General features: G+C 41.1%; 1 protein-coding gene across 1 annotated transcript; it reads right to left on the reverse strand.

Moving 5' to 3' along the window:
• Positions 1 to 200: 200 nt before the first annotated feature.
• Positions 201 to 22,329, reverse strand: dennd3a (DENN/MADD domain containing 3a). The gene is made up of 30 exons (XM_080045170.1): positions 22,183 to 22,329; positions 19,351 to 19,444; positions 18,734 to 18,889; positions 18,437 to 18,572; positions 17,940 to 18,055; positions 17,603 to 17,733; positions 17,366 to 17,477; positions 17,132 to 17,251; positions 16,455 to 16,553; positions 16,224 to 16,343; positions 15,598 to 15,713; positions 15,256 to 15,411; positions 14,997 to 15,093; positions 14,764 to 14,867; positions 13,477 to 13,682; positions 13,233 to 13,392; positions 12,539 to 12,695; positions 11,870 to 12,086; positions 10,029 to 10,108; positions 9,477 to 9,656; positions 8,900 to 9,070; positions 8,161 to 8,290; positions 7,410 to 7,517; positions 5,602 to 5,699; positions 3,721 to 3,875; positions 3,445 to 3,511; positions 3,167 to 3,239; positions 2,897 to 3,015; positions 2,396 to 2,533; positions 201 to 2,261 (listed from the first exon to the last, which is right to left on the reverse strand). The coding sequence occupies exons 2-30, from the start codon at positions 19,429 to 19,431 to the stop codon at positions 2,067 to 2,069; spliced, it is 3,798 nt and encodes a 1,265-aa protein (XP_079901296.1). The 5' UTR covers positions 19,432 to 19,444; positions 22,183 to 22,329; the 3' UTR covers positions 201 to 2,066.
• Between the last annotated feature and the right edge of the window lie 1,879 nt (positions 22,330 to 24,208).

A 24,208-nucleotide genomic window follows, 5' to 3' on the forward strand; every position in this document is an offset into this window, starting at 1 on the left:
TTGCTGACTTTTTTTTAAACATGAATATTTTTGGGGTTTTGGACCGATAGACAAATCAAACAAGGACTAAAACAATGATGCCACCTCAGGTTCTTTATGATTATAATGAATATGTTTCACTATTTTCTAATAGACAAAGCAGACAAAGTAATTGGCAGATTAAAACTGCTAGTAAGTTTATTTATTCATTTGCAGCCTTATTGTAGGTTCTTCCATGTATAACTAAACTTGACAACAACTCTCATAAAGAAATATACTGCTACTTTAGCTTTCTCTGGCTTTCAAACAGCACCCTCTTCTGGAGAACTCTGAAAAATGCAAGGAGGGAGTTCACTTTTATCTCAATCAAATATTATCAATCATTTGCATTCAGCGTGTGTTTCTGGGATGGGCACAGTAATACATGTGTGCCACAAAATCTTTAAGGTGACTTTGTTCAATTGTGAAAAGATTGCACAGAGCAGCAGTCCTATCCTCCATCGTCCTCATGTAATGACCAAATTCGTCATCATAGGAAATTGAAAACTTTCATAATAAAGACAAACTGAAGAATTCCATTAACAAAAATTGGTGTAATTGCTATGTTCACTGTTGGTTAAGTATTACACATCTCGTTAACCTTCTTGGAGATATTATAGTTTCACATGACAATAGTAAAAAAAAAAGTCTGTGACAATAATCATAAAAAAAAACACTGAAAATAGACTGTTTAAGTTTTTAGCAATAAGTATTTCATGTTCATGTTCAGTATTTATAAACAGCGTATACATACATTGTTAAAAGATCCGCTGAACCACGGAAGGAACCAAAATGATCCAACCAATGTGCACCTGCTTGTTAACTCCGATTGTTCAAGAGTCCCCGAAAGTTAAAGAGAAAAAAAGGGGCTGGGAAAGATAAAATATACAGCCTACTATATAAAAAAAAATTCAGTCCATCCTTTTTCACTTAGTTTATACAAATAACACATACGAGTAACAACTAGTCACATATCCTGAAAAAGTCTAGATTATTGATACATTTTTAATGTATGAGATGAGATGTATATCCTATTATTGTGACTTAAAATGATAAATAATTACATTTTTTAATATGCAGAGGGATATGATACAAGTGTGTTGTGTGATTTTTTTCTTGACTAGGACCTTCACATCATCAGTCCGTGCATAAAAACATTTTGCCTTCATTACCCGGTAACAGCGATTAAAAACTAATCCTGTTGGGAAATAAATAGAGGGAAACAAAGAAACATTGTGCAAGAGCAAAGAGGTAAGTACTCGATAAAGAAATTCGACAGATAACGAAACACAGATTCAGGCCCGAACTTTTTGCTCTGAAACACACAAACCCAGGTGTGTCACGAGTGCAACTCCCCAACTTTGTATCGTCTTTCGTCATATTTTCCCATCTCTTATCTACTGTACATTAAAGCATTACTTGTTTCTCAGGGCTTTCCCACTGCGCTGAAGAAATCTGCCATCACAGGAGTTTTGTTTTGGCTGTAGTTTGATTCCTTTGAAACCGTCCAAACCACAGCTGGATGCCGGGCTCAGTCCCATGACGTTCCCACACAATACTAGTGTGATCAGAACGCAATATAAAATGGTGTACAGCATTAAATAAAAGAATGGTGTGACAATACTAAAAGTGGATCTATCTTCGTTAGAGTGAAACACTTTGGATTTCTTTTCAAAAGTGCAGCTTTTTTCAGTCTTAATTTGTTCTTCATATTCCCGAACATTAGCGTGTTAGTACTGTTAGTTTTTTTAATTATAAAACCGCCGCGTCATGTAAACATGTTGCTTCACATGACCATGCCATGTAATTCCTTCATACCTCCGGAGATGCAGAGGCAAGTCGAGGGGAGTTAAGATTTGGATCCTTTTCTTTTTCAACTCCGCTTTTTTTCTTCATAGATTCTCAACCCCCTGGGATCCTTTTATCCTTTTTAACGGTTCACTAGAAGTCCCAAGGAAGTTTTTGACGTATCGACTACATCCATAGCTCAGTCTTCAACTCCACAATGTGTTTTTTAAATTGGTATATCCACAACACTTTCGACCGCTTTACTCCACTTTCCAGATGGCGATTTTCCCATCATGTTTTCCGGCGCCACTGAGGACGTAGCGGTCCTCGGCCGAGCACAGAGCCGTCACCTTATCGTTGTGGCCGTGAAGCTCCTTCAACACCTGGTAGCGCTCTGTGTCCAGGATGTAAACCTTCCCTTTGGTAGAACTACGGCCCACTCCGCCCACCCACACCTTAGGAGAGGAAAGGGGACAGAAAGGGTGGTTTCACTTCACTAGGCATGGGGCGATAACCGCTTTTTTAAGGTATACCGAGGTATGAAAAAAAATGTGTCTGTGTGCGTGCATTATTAGTGCTGTATATTAACCTGGTTTTTAACTTTGATCAGGCAGTGGCATCCGGTGCAGTCCTGCAGAACCACGCGGAGGAACGGTTTGCTTGTGTCCTTAATGTGCCAAATACACACCTCACCTGAGTCCAGACAAACACTCCACAGCTCCTCCCTCTGAAACACATACAAACACACAGACAGACAGACAGACAGACAGACATACAGACAATAACATTGGGGGAAAAAGGGTCACACTCAACTATAGTGCATAACAAAACAAATGAAGGTATGAGAGAGAAAAACTGTGTGTGTGTGTGTGTGTGTGTGTGTGTGTGTGTGTGTGTGTGTGTGTGTGTGTGTGTGTGTGTGTGTGTGTGTGTGTGTGTGTGTGTGTGTGTGTGTGTGTGTGTGTGTGTGTGTGTGTGTGTGTGTGTGTGTGTGTGTGTGTGTGTGTGTGTGTGTGTGTGTGTGTGTGTGTGTGTGTGCGCGCGCGTGTGTGCGTGCGTGCGTGCGTGTGTGTGTGTGTGTGTGTGCTACCTCAGGTAACAGCAGTATAGAGCTAAATGTTGTTGTGGATCCCTTCTGTTGCTCTGGTAGATTCAGACGGTGTTTGACTGAGCCGTTCCTCCACACCTCCATGATATTGTCCCTGGAGCCTGGAGAGAGACAGAGACACACACAGAGTTAAATTCAGAGTCCCACCAGACACTCTAAAGTTTTCCCTTATTTGGTTTAAATGCAAGAGAGTGAGAGAGAGTGAGAGAGAGAGAGACACAGAGAGAGAGAGACAGAGAGAGAGACACTCACAGCACCACAGCGTTGTATTACAGCTTGAGACGGACTGCAGACGGTCGCAGGAGAGGCGAAAGTTTTTCTTCATCTGAGAGGGTTGACACCAAAAACAGAATAATGAAAAACAAAATCTGCAAATGATGGGTTTGAAACCGAAATAAGTAAAAGAAGGAGAGGTAACTGAAAACGTTTGACCTAATCGACTCAAGATTATTTCATGGCAGGTCAAGCTTTTATGATAGGATATCACATGCGGATTTAACTAGGGAAAAAAGTGTTACTGGGAAACTGACCTGTAGCGTTGAGACATCCCACACCATGATGCTTCCCTCTGCGCTGCAAGAGTACGCCACCTTCTGGCTGAAAAGCAAAGTTCACAAGTAAGATTCATTGTTTTTCTAACATGGTAGTCACATGCAGAATTGGTTCCCATGCACATCTCATCGCCTGAGCTCAGTTATATACAATTTCATTTATCAGCATGATGGTTCAGAAATAATTATCCAAAAGTGTGGAAATACTGTGCGGTCAATGCATTCAAATCAATAAAGAATGATAAATATGAAAACCTGTATTTGTCCGTGTCCAGTGCCAGTCCGGTGACCTCCGCCCTGTGTTCGGTCAGCTGTCTGTTGCAGACCATGGCCAACATGCTGATAATGTAGATAACAGAGTCCTCAGAGCCCATCCAGACCTGGTCCTTATCAACTCCCAGCATGCAGTTCTGCAAACACACAGATACATATTACTGACCAGGAGTGTTGACACATATGAAAAAAAATTATACCTTTTAAGACCAAATATTAAAACCTTAGGGGGGCAGATTTTTGGATTCGTTTTTACAGAAACAAGTATATCAGTTTGGTTATATTTTCTTAAGGTGTAGATAATTAAACCCTCTCGAGCCATCCTTCTTTTCACCCTTTTCTCACATTTTAGGGACAAAGCTATTCAATTATTATTGAGGGAAAATAATTGGTTTGAGAGGAAATGATATCGAAACTAATAGTTAGTTATCTCACCCGACCCGTCATATAAAGAAAGTCTGTAGTGTGGGAGGAAACTCATTGTGCAATACCTAACTTCTCCACTAAGGGGTAATATTGCCTAAAACTAAAAATGTTGTGCTCTCAACACCAGCTCATCTCCTATCATAATCAATCCAACATGTTTCAGGTAACTACTGCAGAAGTAAGAAAAGGCCCAGATGTTTAACATGTGAACTGGCAGAGAACTGAGTGCAAATGTTATGGTTGAGTAGAGGAAACACTGTCTCACACAGAGACAGAGACAGAGACAGAGACAGACAGACAAGACACACACACACACACACTGGTGAACATAAGTTAACGTATTTCACATGACAGTGACCTGCATTCTTGAAAAAGAGGTCAGTGATTAGCACGGACCTAGCTTTACACTCTTCACGGCATTTACCAGCAACTTTAAGGCAATCCTGCCAACTTTCACTTGGTTTATATTTTATTGTGAAAGACGATGTTTGCACAGAAAATGTTTAATTCTTAGGGGGAATCAAAAGTATTCAAAACACTCTCTACACTCCCTGTAACGTGTACTTGCAAGTCGAGAAGATAATATCGACACTGTTTGAAGTGAAGCATAAAAAAACCCAAGCTAAACCGTTTTATCCATATCTGATGTCAATGGAATGCATGTGCTGTTTATCTGCTGGTTCTCTTCTGCCATACATATTTTTATAAAGTAAAGATATATATAGTAAACATCATGTCTACCACATTATGAATTAGAACTGCATTAGCTAGAAGTATTCTTTTCCTTTTCTGTGGGAAGTATTCACCTTTTTTCTACCATTTTCTTTTTGGTGAAATTTTTAAATGCGTCTGTGTTTGATATGATCCTGACTCAAGCCACTTGTGCAAAAGCTTGGTCTTAGTCAAGTACAGTGTAAAAATTGGGAAAGAGAGATACACAATGGAATAACGTAATGGGGTGTGGCTCTGAGAAATCCACTGACTTTTGTTGGAAAAATCTGATTAAAGGTGTTTGTCATAACTCTTAGTCAGCAGCCAAAACTCTTGCTGGCCTGAAGGTTTGCATAAAAACAATTATCTACCTTCTGAAAATATCTTTGTCTGCAGGCAAAAATTAAATAAAAAACATTTTAAAAATCCTTCCAAATTACTTCAGGGAAACCCCCTACAATGGGCAATTCTTTTTATAGACCTTGTCGGTTATCTGTCATGGGGATTCTCAGGAAAGGGGGCCTGCTGCAAACTGGAAACCACAATGATGAAGAATGTGATAAAAAAAACAATATACCAAGGCTAACAGGTCGACATACCCTTTCACATACACACTCATTTGATCCTTTGGTTGAGTGTCCTACATCTTCTCTGTTTTGGTGCATTTGTTTGCATTTCTATGTTTTGAGTGTCCTGTTAAACTGGTGTGTCAGTGTGTTCTTTTACCAGTCTTGCATTGCCGACGTGGCACGTGTGTGTGAGGGACCAACTGGAGGCATCGAACACCATCACCTTCCCCCCGCTCACAGACACCCATAACTGACCTGTAAAAACACACACACACAGAGTATACTGTATATCAGTTATTTTTCAAGAGCTTATCACAGACTTGCAACCTACGGCTGCCAGTGTTTACACTTCCACGAGGCCAAGAAGAAATGTGAAAATCAACCGACAGTTGGAGTGGAAACATTTCTTTCTGCCCTGACTCCACCCTGGCTTCACCCTAACGGTCAGATTTCCTCACAACGTATTCATCGCTAATTAAAAAGTGCCGCTGTTGGAAAAAAAAAGAAAGAAAATAACATCCTGTATTTTATAGAGGGAAAGACAGTGTAAGAGAAATAGGGGGGAGGGAGGAAGAGAGGGAGGGAGAGAGGGAGAGAGGGAGAGAGGGAGGGAGGGGGGGAGAAGGGACGAGAGAAGTAGGAGTTAACTGGACACATGCCAGGAATTCAATTCAGTGACCTATATTCAAACCAGAGAGAGAGAGAGAGAGAGGCAGATCTGAATAGCCAGATTTGTTCTTTTCACCAGCAGAAATCCCATAGAGCTGTAGCCTACAGAAGAACCAAAACAGTGTCTGAAAATGTGGCAATCACTGAGTACTAGTGTGTAATAGTGACAAGGGTCAGCATGCCACCAGCGGGGCAGCTAAGTGGCCCCAGATGGTTAGTCCACTGCAGGCAGTGGCTTTATAGTTTCTTTTTAAGCTGTTGCCTCTCTAGTCTTCCTGACACATAATGCGCCAGCCTGTCTGTCTGCAATCCTGGACAATTAAGTCAAAGAACTTTACACAAAGGCTTAACAACAGTAAACAGGCCTTGTGTTTTTAAGGTTAAATGGGATGACTGGGACTTCCGGATGGGTGACAGATATAAAGGAAAAACACATAAAAGGGCTGCTACTGTTAGGATGGAGGTTGGCACTGTCAAACACATTATCATTCCAAATTCTCCCACAAGGGTTCAGATGTGTTGAAATCTGTCTCCAGTTTGATTTAGTTAACTTCATTAAGATCCCCATTAGCTTCTGTCTTAAACAGTATCTACTCTTCCCGGGGTCTCCAGTTCATGTCCAACCAGAGACATTGTATAGCACGTCGACACCAAACTCTATCTCCTCTCCTTTACTGTCATCTATGAATTAGGAAAATAAAAATTCAGTGATTCTACGTGCCTTAGGTTGAAGTCTGCGTTCATTACGTTTCTTTATTAACATAAGTCAACGCGGTCTCGCTTCCACTTGTTAAACCCTTTGTGGTGCTTTGGTCTCAAAACATTGAGGGTGAATTTTGCACCACAACTCATATTTTTAAACAAGATAAGTGTTAGTATAGTAATCAGACCAACACTTGAGAACATCTTGACACCGGTACCATCCTGTCTTATTTTGAAATACTTTAAATGATTCAACCGTAACCCTTAAGTAGTTTTCCTGTAAAGGGGGCCGGAGGAGGAAGTGTTGTTGAGGAACTTTAAGTTCAGCTTCATGTCTTTTGAGAGAGAGAGAGAGAGCGAGACAGAGAGAGAGAGAGAGAGAGAGAGAGAGAGACAGAGGGAGAGAGAGGTGATGACATAGCAAAGGTCATGTGAGTGTATTTGTCAGTCAGTGTATGTTTTAGTGTCACAGTTGAAACTCTGGACTGTGAAACTGCCCCTGTGTGAGAGAGACCAAACACCACCTTTGTAACAGCAGTGGTAATGTGAACATTGTGAGGGGATCCCTTGGTTATAGGACCGACTTGTTTGTACCTGGTGTGTACAGAAGCACGTCTACGGGCTGAGGTGCGGCCAGTTCCAGCGAGGGGTTAATCTTGTGCTTCAGTGTCTCCGCGGTTGTCTTGGGGACCATCATCGGAACTAGAGACACACACACACAAAACCACTGTTAAAGACAGGAAACTAACCGGTCACAGGTGCTGGATGCATAAAACACACACTGAAAAAAAGAAAAGAATAGAAACTAAAAATGAAAATGTCCTCACAACTTCTGATGAGTCGTTATGTACTCACAAACTAAACTAAGTATATTTCATTTGCAAAATGCAACTGAAACCAAGTCATAAATCTTCCCCGACTTATTGAATGAAGCATTTGGATGAATCAGAATCAAAAATTTGTTCACATATTATACAAGGAATTTGCTGATAGCGCATAACCATGTATAATGTAATAATATAAATAAAAATATACGTTAAACAATACTATAAAAAGAGATTAGTTCTTTAGGACAAAAAGCTGTGCAATTTCGGAGTGGACGGTGTGATACAGGAATGTGCAAGAGTTGCCAGTGTTTGAACATAAGGGTGTGTCATATTGTTTATGGAGTCTTACATTACCATAGCATGTGGTGACTGTGGGAGGGATAAAGGTCCAAGCCAGTTGGAAGCAATGGGGCCTTGTTTATGAGGCTGAGGGGAAGGACTGGACTGAACTGTCAAACTGAATCAAAACTAACTCCATTTATTCTAACTCAATACAGTAAGTAAAGCTGCCTCTTTACCTTCCATCTTGATGCGGTCAAAGTGAGCCAGCTTTGAAGCAGCATAGATGGCCTTGCTGTTCTGAAGGCTGCCCACCACTGCGTCCATCAACAAGGCGTTGGTGAGAGCCTGTTGCATGTACTGGGGGTCCTTGAGACAACATGTATTTACATTAAATACATTTTGATTGTACAAAAAAACTAGTTCAATGCTGACAGCTGATTTGACAATATCGCTGGCTTATCCGACATCGCCAGACATGCTGAAAGTAAACATACTGTACATTCACAGGGAAATATAAAGGGTTACGATGAGACGGAAAGAAGAGAAGTGAGAGACAGATATGTTACAGTTACATCATCTGGTTTCACAAAGGAAAACCCTCGCTTCTTTGTTCAAGTGCGAGTATTTGGCATTTGGCCTCATGGAATTTCAACCACACCTACAAGAGGTCACTGGAGTTCACTATGACTGGCAAGTACACACAGCACACACACAACTCTCATACAACTCAAGATACACACACACACACACACACACACACACACACACACACACACACACACACACACACACACACACACACACACACACACACACACACACACACACACACACACACACACACACACACACACACACACACACACACACACACACACACACACACACACACACACACACACACACACACACACACACACACACACACACACACACACACACACACACACACACACAGTTATTATAGCTCTTTACCTTGTGTTGGTCGGCCATGTTGCGCCCGGCCCACATCTCTTTGACCATTAGGTTCCAGAGCTCAGTTTCCGTTTTCAGATTGGCCTCGAAGGCCTCCTTCCTGGCCCGAACCCGCAGCTTCAGGCTGGGGATACGCAGCAGCAGGAAGGGAGCAGAGGACACTTTCACCTCCTAGGAAAACAATTAGATAAAGAGACAGGATCTAGATCTCTCTGAAAGGCTCAGTATAAGCAGATGTTAGATGCTGTGAAAACTAGGCATGGGACGATAACCGGTGTCAAGATATACCGCGGTATGAAAAAAGTCAAGGTTTCAATCCGTCCATTATCTCGTTCTAAGGTGCTAGAACACACAGGAGGATGTTAACCTAGAAGTGTATTAGTGTTCCCAATATTCCTGCATCATAACGGGCACAATTTATTTTTTGTTTACCACCTAGACATTTCAAGATAACAAATTAGAGAGCTGCAATCGCAATACCGTATTTTTGCTTAAGGTTATCATACCGTCAGGATATCATACCGGCCCATTCCTAGTGACAACATATATCGGCTATTTTTAGCGCTACGAGTCTGACCTCTAAATCCCTGTACTGCGCCACCTCCACGTAGCCCGGCCGTCCGTCAGTCAGCAGAAAGAGCCGGCGCTGAGTCATGGCGATCTTCCCCACGCCGCGGCTGGTCTTAACAGAGGAGGACAGCTTGAAGACGCACTCGCTGGGTTCAATGTGCTCCAATACAGACGCAGGCAAGCACACCTGGAAAATCACATAATAACCAGTCAGCTGATCAAGAAAATCCCTTTCCAAAAAAAATTGGTTCGAATACATTTGCAAGAACAAGTTCAGAATAAAAATCTTGCTCTTGTACAAATTCTAGGTTCATAAATTCAATAATCTAAACGTTCTGACACTAAACATCAAAGTCTCCGTTTCCTGACGCTGTTCATAAGCTCATTAGCAGAGGTAAAATAAGCTTAGAATTTTAATTATGATCATCTGACAAATGCAAAATGGGGATTTTCCATCAGTGTGTGTGCTCCATAAATGGGACTGCAGTGGCCAAAGCTGTGTATATTCAGGATTGTGGGCCTTTAAGTTGCAGGTTACAAACACAACAAACACACAGACCTCCTGTGCCTCGGCCTCAGTCTCCTTCCAGATGGTGTAGAAGACTCTGAACAACTCTGGGTCCACCTGCTTCTGGTGACCTGCAAGAAAATACACACACCAATTCTTGTCATTTAATGCACCAATAGCAACTCGGGAAAGATTGCTTTGAACTTGTATGAGCCTGACAGATGGAATAGACTTCAGGACTCACTAAGACTGGAGTGATTGGTCTCAATTGAGGCGTTCAAGGTGATGATTGAAGTTGCATTAAATAAGGATCGATCTTGTTTTAAATAGCTTTCTTAATTGCCCCATTGTATTATTCATATGTATTGAAATGTTGTTATGGCTGTTTGACCTACTGTCTATATCTATTGTACATGTCCATTCATTGTATTTTTGTTTTTATTGTGTGTTGCTCTCAATTGCCTTCCCTGAATAAATAAAGGTTAAATTAAAAATTAAAATTAGGATTATTCAGCAGCATGACATGTGGTGCTGAGTTAAATTCGTAGAAATGCCTGGCTTCTTCCTCTCTCTCACACACACACACACACACACACCTGGGAGCTGACTATGCCATCTCTTTTTATCTCATTCCAAGCAGTCTAATCTGCCAGCATGCCTTGGCAGTTGTATTGGAGGTTGTCGTCATTACTGTATGACTCAACAATGACTACACACAGTGCACGGTCTGTGCACTCCCCCACACCCAAACAACATCACCATGCAAGCACTACTCTCTGCTAATGACCACTGAGCAAAGTCACAGAAAGCCTTATATTCTACATAAAACCTCCGAGAACCAAAGACATTTTTGACAATTATCCAATTTTGACTTGGAATGATGCGTCGCCGTGTCACCAACCAACCTGTTGTTCAACATTCTGTTTCATTACAACTTCAAACAACCACAAAAGGAACATCATTTCATATATTTTCCGTGATCTCTGTTCATCTCCGTCTTAACAAAAAAAGATTCCACGGCAATGAGTTATATTGTATGAAAGTCCGTATCTCTTTCTCCAGTGCAGGTCGGACGAGGAAAGGAAAACCCGATTGTTTGCTCAGGACGTGAATGCCCTTTTCCAATAATATAATGTGGAGGGGCAAGATAAGCTTTTCACACCAAGCTCTCACTCTTCCAAATCCCTTTCTCCTGTTGCTCTTATCTTAAATTAAGAACACAGATATCCCTTAGTGCACAATCCGTAGCGTGTATGACTTCCCATTGACACGCTCAATCTGAGATCACAGGAATGTCGTCAGGTGACTTCAGCTCTCCCAGCGGTTGCCATTACTTGCTACTTGCACATACTGTTTATAATGTACAAAACTGGCTGGCTCAATTTGGCTCAGTGCAAAAGCATCCTCTAAAATGTTGATTCGGTTTTATGCCAGTGGTGAAAGAAAGGTTACCGGAGGGATCAATAGAAACGTATGGAGCTTTTCTCATCATCATATGCATCCATTACATGAGTCATGGCAACCAGCTAAAGGCCAGTCAATGATCACTGAAGCCCTGGTTACAAACTAGAAAACATGAACAACCCTGCAAGACAAACTCTCCTTCTTCAAGCAGGGGTGAGGTAATGATTAACCCACAGGAATAAATGTTTGCCCGGAAAAGTGGAGGAGGAGGGGTATAGAGGGACATTTGTGTGTACGAGTGTGTGTGTGTGTGTGTGTGTGTGTGTGTGTGTGTGCATACTGATGAAGTCCAACACCTAGGAGTTTGTAAGCCTGTTTAATAAAAAATGTTAAAAAGTAGGAAAAATACCTGAACTGCTCTACCAAAATGTTTTCTGCTGTATAGACACGTGCACATAAATGCATATGCAGTGTTCTAAGCTACTCACCAACAGTTAGAGCGTCAAAGAGTCTATGTATAGTTCCTTGGTCTTTTACAATGCCAGACTCCTGGATACATTTCACAAATTCCTCCAGCTGCATGTACTTTTTCGGCAGCTGGAAGCGCTTTACGGCGCCTTCCTCGGGCCCGTTGCCGTTGCATGCGCGCTCCTGGTCCCTCTTAACCCGACTGATGAGCCTTTTCAGTTCTGGCCGCGTGTCCGCCTGTGGAGAAAAATTGCGTCAATTAGTGTGGATAGTTATTGAAAACCAGTTAATTACTTTGTTTTGGTGTTTGTTGGCCACATGATATTTAAAGGCATACTAGGTTATTCTGGAGAATGTTTGTTGACAAATCACAGCCCAATTCGTTTAAATTCCCTTTGTTTACATACCAGTTTACAGAGCCTAGGCAGTGTATTCGCACATAACTTTCTTCAGCGCACACAGAGTACGGACAGATTGTGAGGAGATATTCACTGATTTTGACCAAAAGTGATTTGTTGACAAACATTCTCCAGAATTACCTAGTATGCCTTTAAGGTACTGGACACCTCAGCAACAACTTGCTGACTTGTTGACTTATACGCAGCCTGACCAATACAAACTGTATCTGTTGCACTTAATACAGTAAACTGAAGTGAATCAGATGAGAGTATTGATTAGCCCAGACTGACCTGTCTCCGTTCAGATTCTGACATAGAGTCGACCAGTGACTTCACCATCTGAGACGGGAAGATATCTGAGTCTGTCTTATAAAGACTCTGGAAGTCTTCCAGGGCATCAAGACGCTTGTTGGACACGGTGTTTACCAAACCACGCAGGTAGTGGTACCTAGGAGGACAGACGGACACATGACTTTAATTGAGAGGCACATCATCTATGTGGGACTTATATCAATTATTCTAAATCATTAAATGTAAGTTATTTTATTTTTGTCAAACTCTTCAAACGTCAAACTATTCACAAATATAGAAAACACAATAGAATCGCAGTATGAATGTTGAACGAAAAGATGTCACGTCATGGTATTCAACCTGTTTTTCTAGTTTGGTGTTAGCCTAAAGACTCAGCAGGAAATCTGACAGAAGAGCTGCCGTCTCTGAAAAACTAATGTACTTTTTTTCCTGCTCTGTTATGGAAGATTTGCAGTAAACAAAAGCAGAAGTTAACATGCACACACTGAAATATGCAAATCCTGCAAGTTCATGGTTCAGGAAGTCAAACTTCTTTTTACTAACAGAATTATACTGATTATGTACTGCATGGGGATTTCAGGATGAATAACAAAGGATATTTCAATACCTTTTTTCCGGTTAAAGACTAAAATGATCAAACAAACAAAAAAAAACATGTTGGGCACTCTAGTACCTGGCCAGCAGAGCAGCCTCATCAGGTGGTGTTGCGCTAATAGCCTTCCCCAGGGCAGCGACCATGTCAGAATAATAGTTCTGGACGTAGTGATAAGCCAGCGGTGGGGGGAACTCTGGGAGGCGGAAAACCTTCACTGGCTTCTGAGGAAGCTTCAACCCTGGAAGACGACACAAAAGAAAATCAGAAAGAGTTTGACTCTTGAAGTGATCACCATTTATCTCTTCCCTCCATTTGCACTGACCAGTATCAGGAGTCATCTTCCTGAGGGAAGCGGGTCTGTTGGAGCTGATAGCAGACACAGTGTCATGGGGCGGTTGCATCAGGTTGGGCAGACTGGCTCCTAGCTTCCTGCTCAGACGGTCCTCTGGGCTGGCATAGCTTCTGTAGCCCGGCCTGGACAGGTTGGACATGGGAGGACGCCGGGAAAGCTCAGTCATAGCACGGTTCCTGCAGGGAAAAAAGCAGACTGTTTAGAATCAGGGCTGTAGCTTTTAAAAGGTGCACTAGTCAGTTTCAGGGGGAGAGGGATTTGTTTACATTTGCAGAGAATGCGGTTTACAAAGAAAATAAAAATTACAAAACATATTTTCTCTACGTGTAATTATTAGTATTGAAGAATTCTATCATCATAAATCAAAACTAAATTATTTTGAGGAACCTGGAACAAAAACATCAGGCTGGAATAGGTTTCTAAACCAAACTGTGGGGCCCTGCTGCTGTAAACAATGACAGTGAAACAGTCACTTTTCAAGGAAGCTTTTTCTAACTTCCAAACAGTGTTCCAGGGATCCAATTGTCCTGTGAGGATGGTTTGTTTATTCAGTTATGAAAATATACTTCATAAAATGTTCACTTCTCTGAGACACGCAAAGTTAGATGCACCTTTAAGCAGGTTTAATAATGATCTCTTTCACCATTTCCATCATTGAATACAGGTAATCTGATTTGTTAATTGATGTGGTACGTGCTGTTCAATAAACACAGATGATACACAGATAAACACACTGATTCAATGTTAACTGCCGCCTTTGATATAATGACAGCGACGGTAGAAGACATATCACCCGTTCCAGTCATTCATTACATGAGTGTTTTTATCACCTGAAGGTTTCTTCCACCCTGATAAGCACCTGAGCATTTCCTTCCTTCTCATGCACTGTTGCCATGTCTCACTTACTCAACACTTATTTTATTTTTTTATAAATGTGTGAGATTTTTGGTTTCAGGGCTTCACCTGATAACTATTTTTATTATCCATAAATCTGACAATTACTACTTACTTGAACACAGAATTTCATACCGGGGCCATCCAGGCTATTTTCTCACCTTATCACAGCTCGCCAAATGCTGGATACATTTCTAATGTCGGATTGTCTGTGTGAGAATGTGCAAACTCGAAATGTAATAACAAAAAAAAAAAAGCGAACAGCTGTAACCGTGCACCAAACATCTATTATTCTACTTAGCTTGCGATTTAATATCCTCATTGTTGCCTAGTGACGTATGTCTCTTAGACATTATATAATACCTGTGTGCAAGGTTGTGAGTGTTTTGCTCCATGCGGCTGAAGGTGTCCCGTTTCCTGTTCAGCCTGTCTCGCAGGAACGAGTGGAAGATATGAGTTTCTAACACCTGGGGACAGCAACAAAGAGAAACATGCAGAGGTGACTGTCAGAGTGACTTTGTGCTTGTGTGTGTACTGTGTATGTGTGCGTGTGTGTGCGTATATATGTGTGTTAGTGTGTAGATATGCGAGTTTACCTTCTTGTAGAAGGTCTGGTCCGATGGCTCCCTGGTCCTCAGAAACTCCTCACTGTTAAAAACTCTGTGTTCGTGGTTTAGGAAGTCCTGGACGCCTCTGAAAAAAAACAAAGAGAGACAACAGTTGGACAGAACACAGAGAATTTTCAGTGTGTTCATGTGTTGTAAAGATTGACCTATATATAGTGACTACTTTAAGAACTACTGTAGAATCACAGCTATTTGTATGAAAAGAAAACGGGCAGCTGCGATGGGTTACCTGAAGATGTTGACCACTAGTTCCAGGCTGATGTTTTGTATTTGTGTGTTGAGGCGTGTCTGCCAGTCTCTGCGTTGGCTTCGCAGGGCATTGACGTCCGTCCCCGCTCCCAGGTGACACAGCTCCAAGTCATAGTGAAGCTGGAGACACTCGGCCCTGGAACACACAGAGACCAAGTATGAAATGATTCTAGGGTTCAGAAAGGCTTGGCAAGACTTTTAATTCAGTTATTTAAACCGTGTACGCTTTATTTAATTAAGCAGGCTCTAATGCCAGCAGTTTACTATTACATTGTGTGTGTGTGTGTGTGTGTGTGTGTGTGTGTGTCTGTGTCTGTATTACCTTGACGTAAAGCTCTCAGCTGCAGCCAGAGGGATGGCTGGCAGGTCAATGGTTTCTGCCCATGACGACTGAATGATGCCATCATCAATATTCACCAGGATTAGTTCTTCTGTCTCCTATACACATTATATAAACGCACACACACACACACACACATTACACACGCATTGCACAATGGGGACAATTCATGACAACACTGTCCGACTGTGCCCTGTTCTGTTGGACTAACAGACAGCTACTGTTAAACATGTGAACCAAGCTTCTGTAAGACACTGAATAAAAATGAGTGCAGTGGACAATACACAGTTATTGTTAAACACTGTATGTGCGCTCTAGACAATATCAAAAATGACTGGTCTTTGGAATAACTGACTCACAAGCATTTTAAACAATCCTGATTCAGAAATCTGATTTTGACGATGTAGCCAAAAACCTTAAGCTCTCTGGGAAATGGCAAAACATTGTAGGGAGGAGCTGAATATTGTATATATAATATCAGCCTATATTAAGTAAAAATAATCATTTTCATCCAACAACTCAAGATTCATTCATAATCATATGTCCTCCATAGTATAAGAAGAATAACAGTTTGGATATGAACAAAGGCAGCGAATAACTGTACTCACTGCAGCGACCTCCTCAAAGTGACTGATGTGGCAGCCCATCAGGAAGGCTGTGGGAGCCATGAGGAAGTCCAGCATTCCACTAGACAAGACGGGAACGTAGGGCTGCTGCCATGACAGGGGCTGTAAAGAGATGTGCAAGAAAGAGCAGGACACAGATGAAATGACAAGTAAAGGAAGGGGGGAGAAAATGACTTCATTTGTTAGACAAAACAATGTTCCTCCTCCACTGACCTGCAGGTACAGCAGCAAACTCTCTGCCACCAGAGTGAGTCTGGCCCAGTCGGCAGAGAACAGCACCAGCCTCTGCTCTTGGAGGATGCAGGACAGCACCTAAAGAGAGCGGGGGGACTCCATGGTTTAACTGGACACAGGACTTGCTTCACAGTACTTCACACAGGTAGCAGTGCAACTGAATCAGTGAGATTTTTGAATTTAGAAAAAAAATCAACCTAACCAAAGGACTATACCTCCCTTCACATCTCGTCTCACCCAACATTACCCACAATAAAAAATGTATTTGAATTACTTTATTAGGGCTGTGCTAAAAAATTATACAGCAATATACATCATGATATATTAATTTTTATGATATCTGTATCGGTTTCCAGCACCTCGAATTGCCTGGCTTTTACGGTGTTGTGGAAGAGTGAAAGCTGGATGCAGCATGGCTGACACGGATGACAAAATCAAAGCGGCCCCTTACAAATACAAAACCGAATATCGCAATACGCATTGTACCCCAATAGATTGCGATATAACATACCCTGACCCAAGTATTGTGATGCGTATCGTATCGAGTCCTTGCTGATACCTAGCCCTTGACTATATACAAATGTATTTGACCCCACTTTATAAGTTCTTATTGTGTTTATATGCCATGCAATACCAGTGTCTGTGTGCTGCGTTACCTGGAGCAGTGTTGTGTGCGAGAAACAGAGGAGAGGTAGATGCAGGTCGATGTCGATAACAGGACTGTCCTGATCCTCCCTTGATGGAAGAACCAATTGGAGGGGGCGGAGGCTGAATGACTAACACACAGAAACACACACACATATAAACTGTAAATATCTAGGAAGTGAAATGAGTCACACAGAGACAAATACAGACGGAGTGAGGGAGAATATCATGAGCGTTTTTCTGACCACATGGAGCTGTCCAGGAGGCGGTAACGGAACTAGCGACAGCTTGGCTGAAAATTCCTTTATTGTTTCCTCAAAGTCGGCTTGTCTTGCAGGTCTCAACTGGACCAGTAGACTGAAAAGGGGGAGACACATTGGGAGATACAGAGAAAAGGGTTTAAGTTAAAAAAAGTTAAATTGCCTTAAACCAGGGTCAGGTTATCCATCAAGCGCTCTGTATTTAATAGAAATGATTATTACCATGACAGGCAGTCTCTCAGAGCGTTGTAGTAGGGGAACTTGGAGATGATACACACAGCAAAGGGGGAGTAGAGACGGGACTTTGACGAACTCCATCTGTGGCCATTCTGGACAGCACTCTCCTGACAAGACTGACAAAGTGGACAGCCAATGAGACTGCATTCAACTGATTGAATTGAGGTATTTTTTTTCCAGTTTGTGTGAGTATTTGTAGTGTGTGTGTGTGTGTGTGTGTGTGTGTGTGTGTGTGTGTGTGTGTGTGTGTGTGTGTGTGTGTGTGTGTGTGTGTGTGTGTGTGTGTGTGTGTGTGTGTGTGTGTTAGTGTGTGTGTTAGTACCTGCACAGCTCGGTAATACTGCACCACAACTCCATGGGTTCGGTTCCCAAAAAGGTCAGTGAAAACCAGGAAGTGATAACTGTCTTCCTTCTGCTCATTGGCTAACTGGAGGCCACCTAGCCAATGGAAACCAACAAGTTTCAAGATATGCCACTAGACAGAGATCAGATGTAATGCCATGTTTCATGTCTATTTTAATAAAAGACATACAGGTAAAAGGGTCAGACGTTGGTGCAAGTCTTCATACCAGTGGTGGGTAGTTTCTGATGCATAATCTACATAGTGCCCTTTAAGTAAGACAATGATCCATGACGCTGAGTCAGCATAGCAAGATAACAAGTCATGCACTAAAGAAGTAAGCTAAGCAAAACAAAGCCTTGATGCTTGCTATACAATCATTGCTCGAAAACATAAACTGTTGTATTAACAACAGATGTTAGTTATTTAATTCAAGTACACTCTAATGTCAGGTTTGTTAAAGAGGAATCCCACTGTACCAGGGAAACAGAGATGAGGCAAAGCGATGAGGTCCAGATCCTTTGGAACGCTGATGTCCTCTGTTGCCGAGGACGCTTCAGTACGATTGGTTGTTTCTCCATTAGGCAACACCTCCGCAGCACGGTCTCGCTTCTTCTACAAAACACACAGGAAAAAACAACAAACATGGATTTGATTTCAAAATGTGATCATCAAAGAAGCCGGGGAAAATGTGATCTGAAAAGCCCTATCTTGGATCCTTCTAAGACTGACCAAATAAATAATTTCTTAATTTCTTCTTTTTTTTTTTGGTTTACCTTCTTGATAAAGCTCTTCCTCCTCTGCACGCGACTGAAAGCTGGACCAATAGGCTGGCTTGAGTGGGTCTCCTTGGAAACAAAGGGCGGGGCATGGACCTGCAGCACCTCGGCCTCCAGCAGGGGAAGTTCGTTTAACTTACTCTGCTGATGGAGCTAGGGTGACAGTTTGGAAATATTTTGAGTTATACGTTTGGCAACATAGAAGTCACTTTATATAACACTTCTAACACCCGACTCAAAATAATTCTTCTAATGTCTTCATACACGTCTCTCTACGCTGCACCATCAACTCCATTTCTATTGGACAACATTTAAATGCAAATATGAAAATAAGAGGAATGAAGAATCTGTAGTTTTGTATATTTAAACCATCACTGTATATAAAGGCCATTACACTACTTTCAAATTGCTTTAAAATAATTTTTCTATTCTTTTAGTTACCATGTACGGCTACCATTAACAGGGTCTTGCAGTTAATATTGAGGACATAAACTGCGGTGGTGCAAAAGGTGTGTGCAAAGGTAATCTGGTAGGTTACTCTCTTTTCCTTATTATAACATTTAGATATTATGGAATACAGAACACTGCTAATTGGAGCTGCTGATGATATGTACCTGGTATGTTTCTCGCAGCTTATCACTAGGGGCTCCAACCACCACACATGCCTCCAGCAGACCAGACGGGAGGTCTGCCATCACACACACACTGCTAAAAAAAACAAGTGCATTAGGATGAGATTAGGTATTTCTACATCTAACGTGATAAACATGTTAATACTATGACTGTGATATAAGATGTTATACATACAGCAATATCCACCCCCTAGTATAATTAGAGAGAACCACTGGTAAAATATGAGAATATAGGTGACAACAATGGCACAGAGAGCTGTTAGTGATGGTTCAAATATGTCATATTTCGACCATGAATCACCAAAGATATGATCTCAACCGAGTTCAAGTTCAAACGACAAAACTAGATCTTCAGCAATGCAGGTTTTTTAAATGTTACTTACCGTAATAAAATAGGCTAAATAAAAACCCACCCACACACAGACACATCTCTGATCCCGCAACTTCCTCCAGATGTGTGCAGAGACAAATACATACTAAGACTGACGCAGATGTTAGGGTTTAATCACTGGTGCAGTAAACCAGTTGTCATCAAAATCACTGATGGGGAACCATTTACCATAAACGAGAGTCATGTCAGAGCGGCTTCTCTGCCCATTCATATACACAACTAGTCCTGCTCAGAATATGACAAAATGTTCCTAACATCACAATAGTATACGTCATAAAAAAGTTAATATTTTGAATTTTTCCCTACAAGATGTGTTGTGTTTTTGATGTGAAGGCTTTATGGCTTTACCTTCCTTTAGGTAGGTTCGGTCAAGTTAGCATTCATACAACTTGGAATGACACAAGAAAAGAACATGTCATTTCTTGGTTTGGCCTTTCCCTTGCGTTTTTGGTTGAGGTTATTGGGAGTGTACTGTATATACAGCCTAAAAAAAGAAAAACCTATAAGAAAACTATTCTGGGCAGAAAAAAAAGTACCCTACGTTCACATTTATTTATTTTTTCTAGTACAAAAGAATCATTACATCTACAATTGACATGCTAGTGAATCACAGTACATTTGCATCGATATCAATCTATCTATCTTCACTATGGCACATCCAAGAATGACCATCTGACTTGCATTAGTTGCAGGCAGCCACAGGCAAACTGCTGCATTCTTTTAAATCGTCCTCTTTTACACATCTTTCAGCTCTTCTCTTTATCTCACCTCACTGTTTCTCCCCCTTTTATCTTCTCTTTACCTCTTCTTAAATCCCAGATTTCTTCACTACTTTCATCCCCTCTTCTGTGTTATTACCAGAATGTTCTCATCTTTCTCTCTATCTTCGACAGCCTTGTTTTCTTTCCTTCTCTCAGTCCTCAGGCCATTCCGGCCTCTGACTAACTGCCCTGCTGTGTCACATAAACACGCACATACACACCAACTAACTTCAGTCATTTATTCCCTGAAAATGTGAGACAGAAAAAGACAGAAACAGAAAAACAAAGACAGTCCATCTAAAAGTTATTGGATGAAAGCAGTGTTTGCACTTCATTTCTTCATTTGGCAATGTTTACAAAGACTTCACAAGGAAAGCAGCACTGAGTGGAATAGCTCTATCAATATCAATATCCTAACAATAACAGAGTTGAGACTTGAGCTATGAGGAGGCAGCCTCCATGTCCGGGAACTTTAACCAACAAGTTTGTCTTCATATATTTCAGAGAGGAAGCAGCTTTGATGAGCCTGGCTACTATCACACCAAGCAGATATTTTATGGAAGTGAAAAAAAAACTAAGAGAAGAAGGCTGCTTCCATAATGGAAGTGTTTCAGAGAAGTAACACGCTTTCTGAGAAATGAAAACCATTTTAAGTGATTCTCATGGGTGATTTCTGGGCCCTGGTTATGCCAGTGTGTCAGTGTGTGTGTGTGTGTGTGTGTGTGTGTGTGTGTGTGTGTGTGTGTGTGTGTGTGTGTGTGTGTGTGTGTGTGTGTGTGTGTGTGTGTGTGTGAAACCTGCAACAATCTCTTTTGTAATCCATTTTGAAATCAGATGGAGTTAAAGTGGAAATTGGCTCAGTGCCATACAATTCATTAAGTTGCTGACTCATTATTTTACATTGTATATTTTATTTGTTACAAATTAGGCTTACTTTTTTTTTTTTTACTTAAAATATGGAAATTTATAATTACTTTTTTCCTGCACCTTAGGGCTGTGTTTTCACTATGTTTTTTTTATTATGACAATGGGTGCACGCCCCTATAATGGGCACCAGCCTACACTTAGGTTTCGGCTGGTCTGTTAAACTAGAGCCAATCTGTGCAGACAGGTAGCGTACACAAAATAACGAAAAGCATGAAGTAAAAAGATTGAAAGTCTTAACAACATTCAACTGCCTTTTTCTTCCCTCCGTTGATGAAACTGTGCGCTAAAAATAGCTTTCCCTCCCATTAACGCTGACACATGCATTCTCACTTATTTCCATGAGTAAAATGCTTCCATTAAATGTTTTGGCGGGCAGTTGGTCAAGTAGGCTAGTAACAATGAGTAACATTTGGTTTTGTGCCAAGATACATCTCTCTGAATAAAAATGAATAGTTACAGTAGGCATACACACGGGATTATTTGCACCAACCAAACCATAATAGACATATTTTTCTCCTAAATGGTCATTTCTAGCCAGCTGTCACTGAGATTAAAGTAGCCCAAATCTGAACGTAATGACCATTTTTAAACTGAAACTGACCATAAAGTTAGTAGCCTGAAAGTTGCCTCTATGTGTGAACATGGTACTAGCCTAGTGACGCGTGGAGACCTATGTTGGAGACAAATCGAGCAAGATTATCAAACACAGTAACAAATTAATCTTCAGACACTGACCTTAAATCACTCGATCATTTCCACCGGAGGACGCATGCGGCATGATTCAAACTGCCGAGAAAAGGTTAGATCCAGTTCGTTGTCACATATCTGAGAGTTTGACTGCTGCAGTGGAGACTTCACTAACTTTTTACAGTGAGCTGTGATTCAACGCTGACACACACACACACACGCACGCACGCACGCACGCACGCACGCACACACACACACACACACACACACACACACACACACACACACACACACACACACACACACACACACACACACACACACACACACACACACACACACACACACACACACACACACACACACACTTACCGCGGGTCCGTCAAACACGCTGCGCCACGTACAGCTGGACGTCCTGCATTGCACATTTCAAAATAAAAGCTTTTTCTTTTCACAGTCCAGCGGAGCTGCATAAAGAGTACAATGTCGCCATCTACCGGATATTTAGTGTACCGCTAAAAGTAAACGCATGAATAGAAATACATTGATGCGAATTTTGGAAGGATCATAAATCATTCCATTAAAAGGCAACAAATCATTGCAGGTCAATCTATTAGGCTATTATACCAATAAAAAATCACTGCAGCTGTTTTAAGAGGAAGCGTCGTACAGAAGAGTTTGGTAATATAGGCTATTACATAGACCTATACATTCAGCAACAAGATTAATAAAAGTTCTCAGATTTGGTAACCGTTACCCATAATGGTGTCTTGTGATTGATTGGATAGTCACAGTGATGTAGTCTAGGTCTTTAAAGTAGTGCACAATGTCGGTAAAGCTTTCAGAAATTAACGCAGGGTCAATAACGAGCTTATATTTGACTGTTGATTGATCTGTCGAGTTATATTCAGTGAGAGACTGCAAGACCAAAAACAACATAGGTCTACATTAATCTTTCAAAAATTAGAAAAATAGAAAATGCTAAATATGTGGAATTCCATACATACCCTAGGCCCAGGGATAAGAAAACCGAAAAAGTATGCAATAACAATTAGTGTCCACCAGATGTCGTATTTGAATCTGTACACAGAGGGGAAAGGCACACAGACTTAGTAGTCCTACTATAGGCTATATATTAGTAGTAGTAGTAGTAGTAGTAGTAGTAGTAGTAGTAGTAGTAGTAGGCTACTCGTCTGTATGGACATACAGTTTTATCACAGGACTGGATTAACCAAAAAGGAAAGTCTGCAATCGCAGAGGGGCCCAGCCCAGATCCCCATGGGCCCCAAAAGCCCCAGCCCCAGGATCACTCCATCTCCATTGGTTGTACCTAATTTGATCAATTGAAACTGTATTAAGGAATGTGCACAAAATGGTGCAATGCTGTCAGGTATTTTATTGAGACCAGATCTTGTGCCCCCAGTCTTGTAGAAAGGGCATAGAAAGAAAAAAAAAAAGCTTTTATCAAATTGCTTCAACTCACATAACTAAAATTGCAAAGTGCAGTAGCCTACTTGAGTAAATGTAAGCCAACATAGATACTTTCCTTGTTTTAAGTTTAGTTTGATGCTTAATAAGACTTTTATATTTCCCACATAGCTCTCAAATAAGTGTAGGGAAAAGAAAAGTGCAACATTTCTCTGGAATATGTTGAATTAGAAGTCATGCATAGTGTCATTGGGCGGCTGTTTTCTTGTTTATGCATGGGTTTTGATGGTATACAATTAGTTGCATATCAGCAGCTACAGCGGATTTCATAACATTATAATATTTGACAATTATAGGTTAATTGTCATTGTAATAATTAGCTTGTTAACCATATATTAGGCCTAAATTGAAAAACTTGTGTGTTTTCAAAAAGAAAAAAATCTGTGAGGAAAAATCCTGACTGAGTTTGTTGTTATTCATGTATAAAGGGTTAAAGTCAATTACATCAAAGTACTTGAAATTGGAATTAGGGATTGTAGGCTACTTGAATAAATGTTGATGAAAAAAAACATTTTATATTGGCTAGCCTACTACTTTTATATAGGCTATTGAATTTGGTAGACCTACTAACCGTAATGCTACCACC

The sequence above is a fragment of the Ammodytes marinus genome (genome assembly GCF_949987685.1).
Source record: "Ammodytes marinus genome assembly, chromosome: 17".
Lineage (NCBI taxonomy): Eukaryota > Metazoa > Chordata > Actinopteri > Uranoscopiformes > Ammodytidae > Ammodytes > Ammodytes marinus.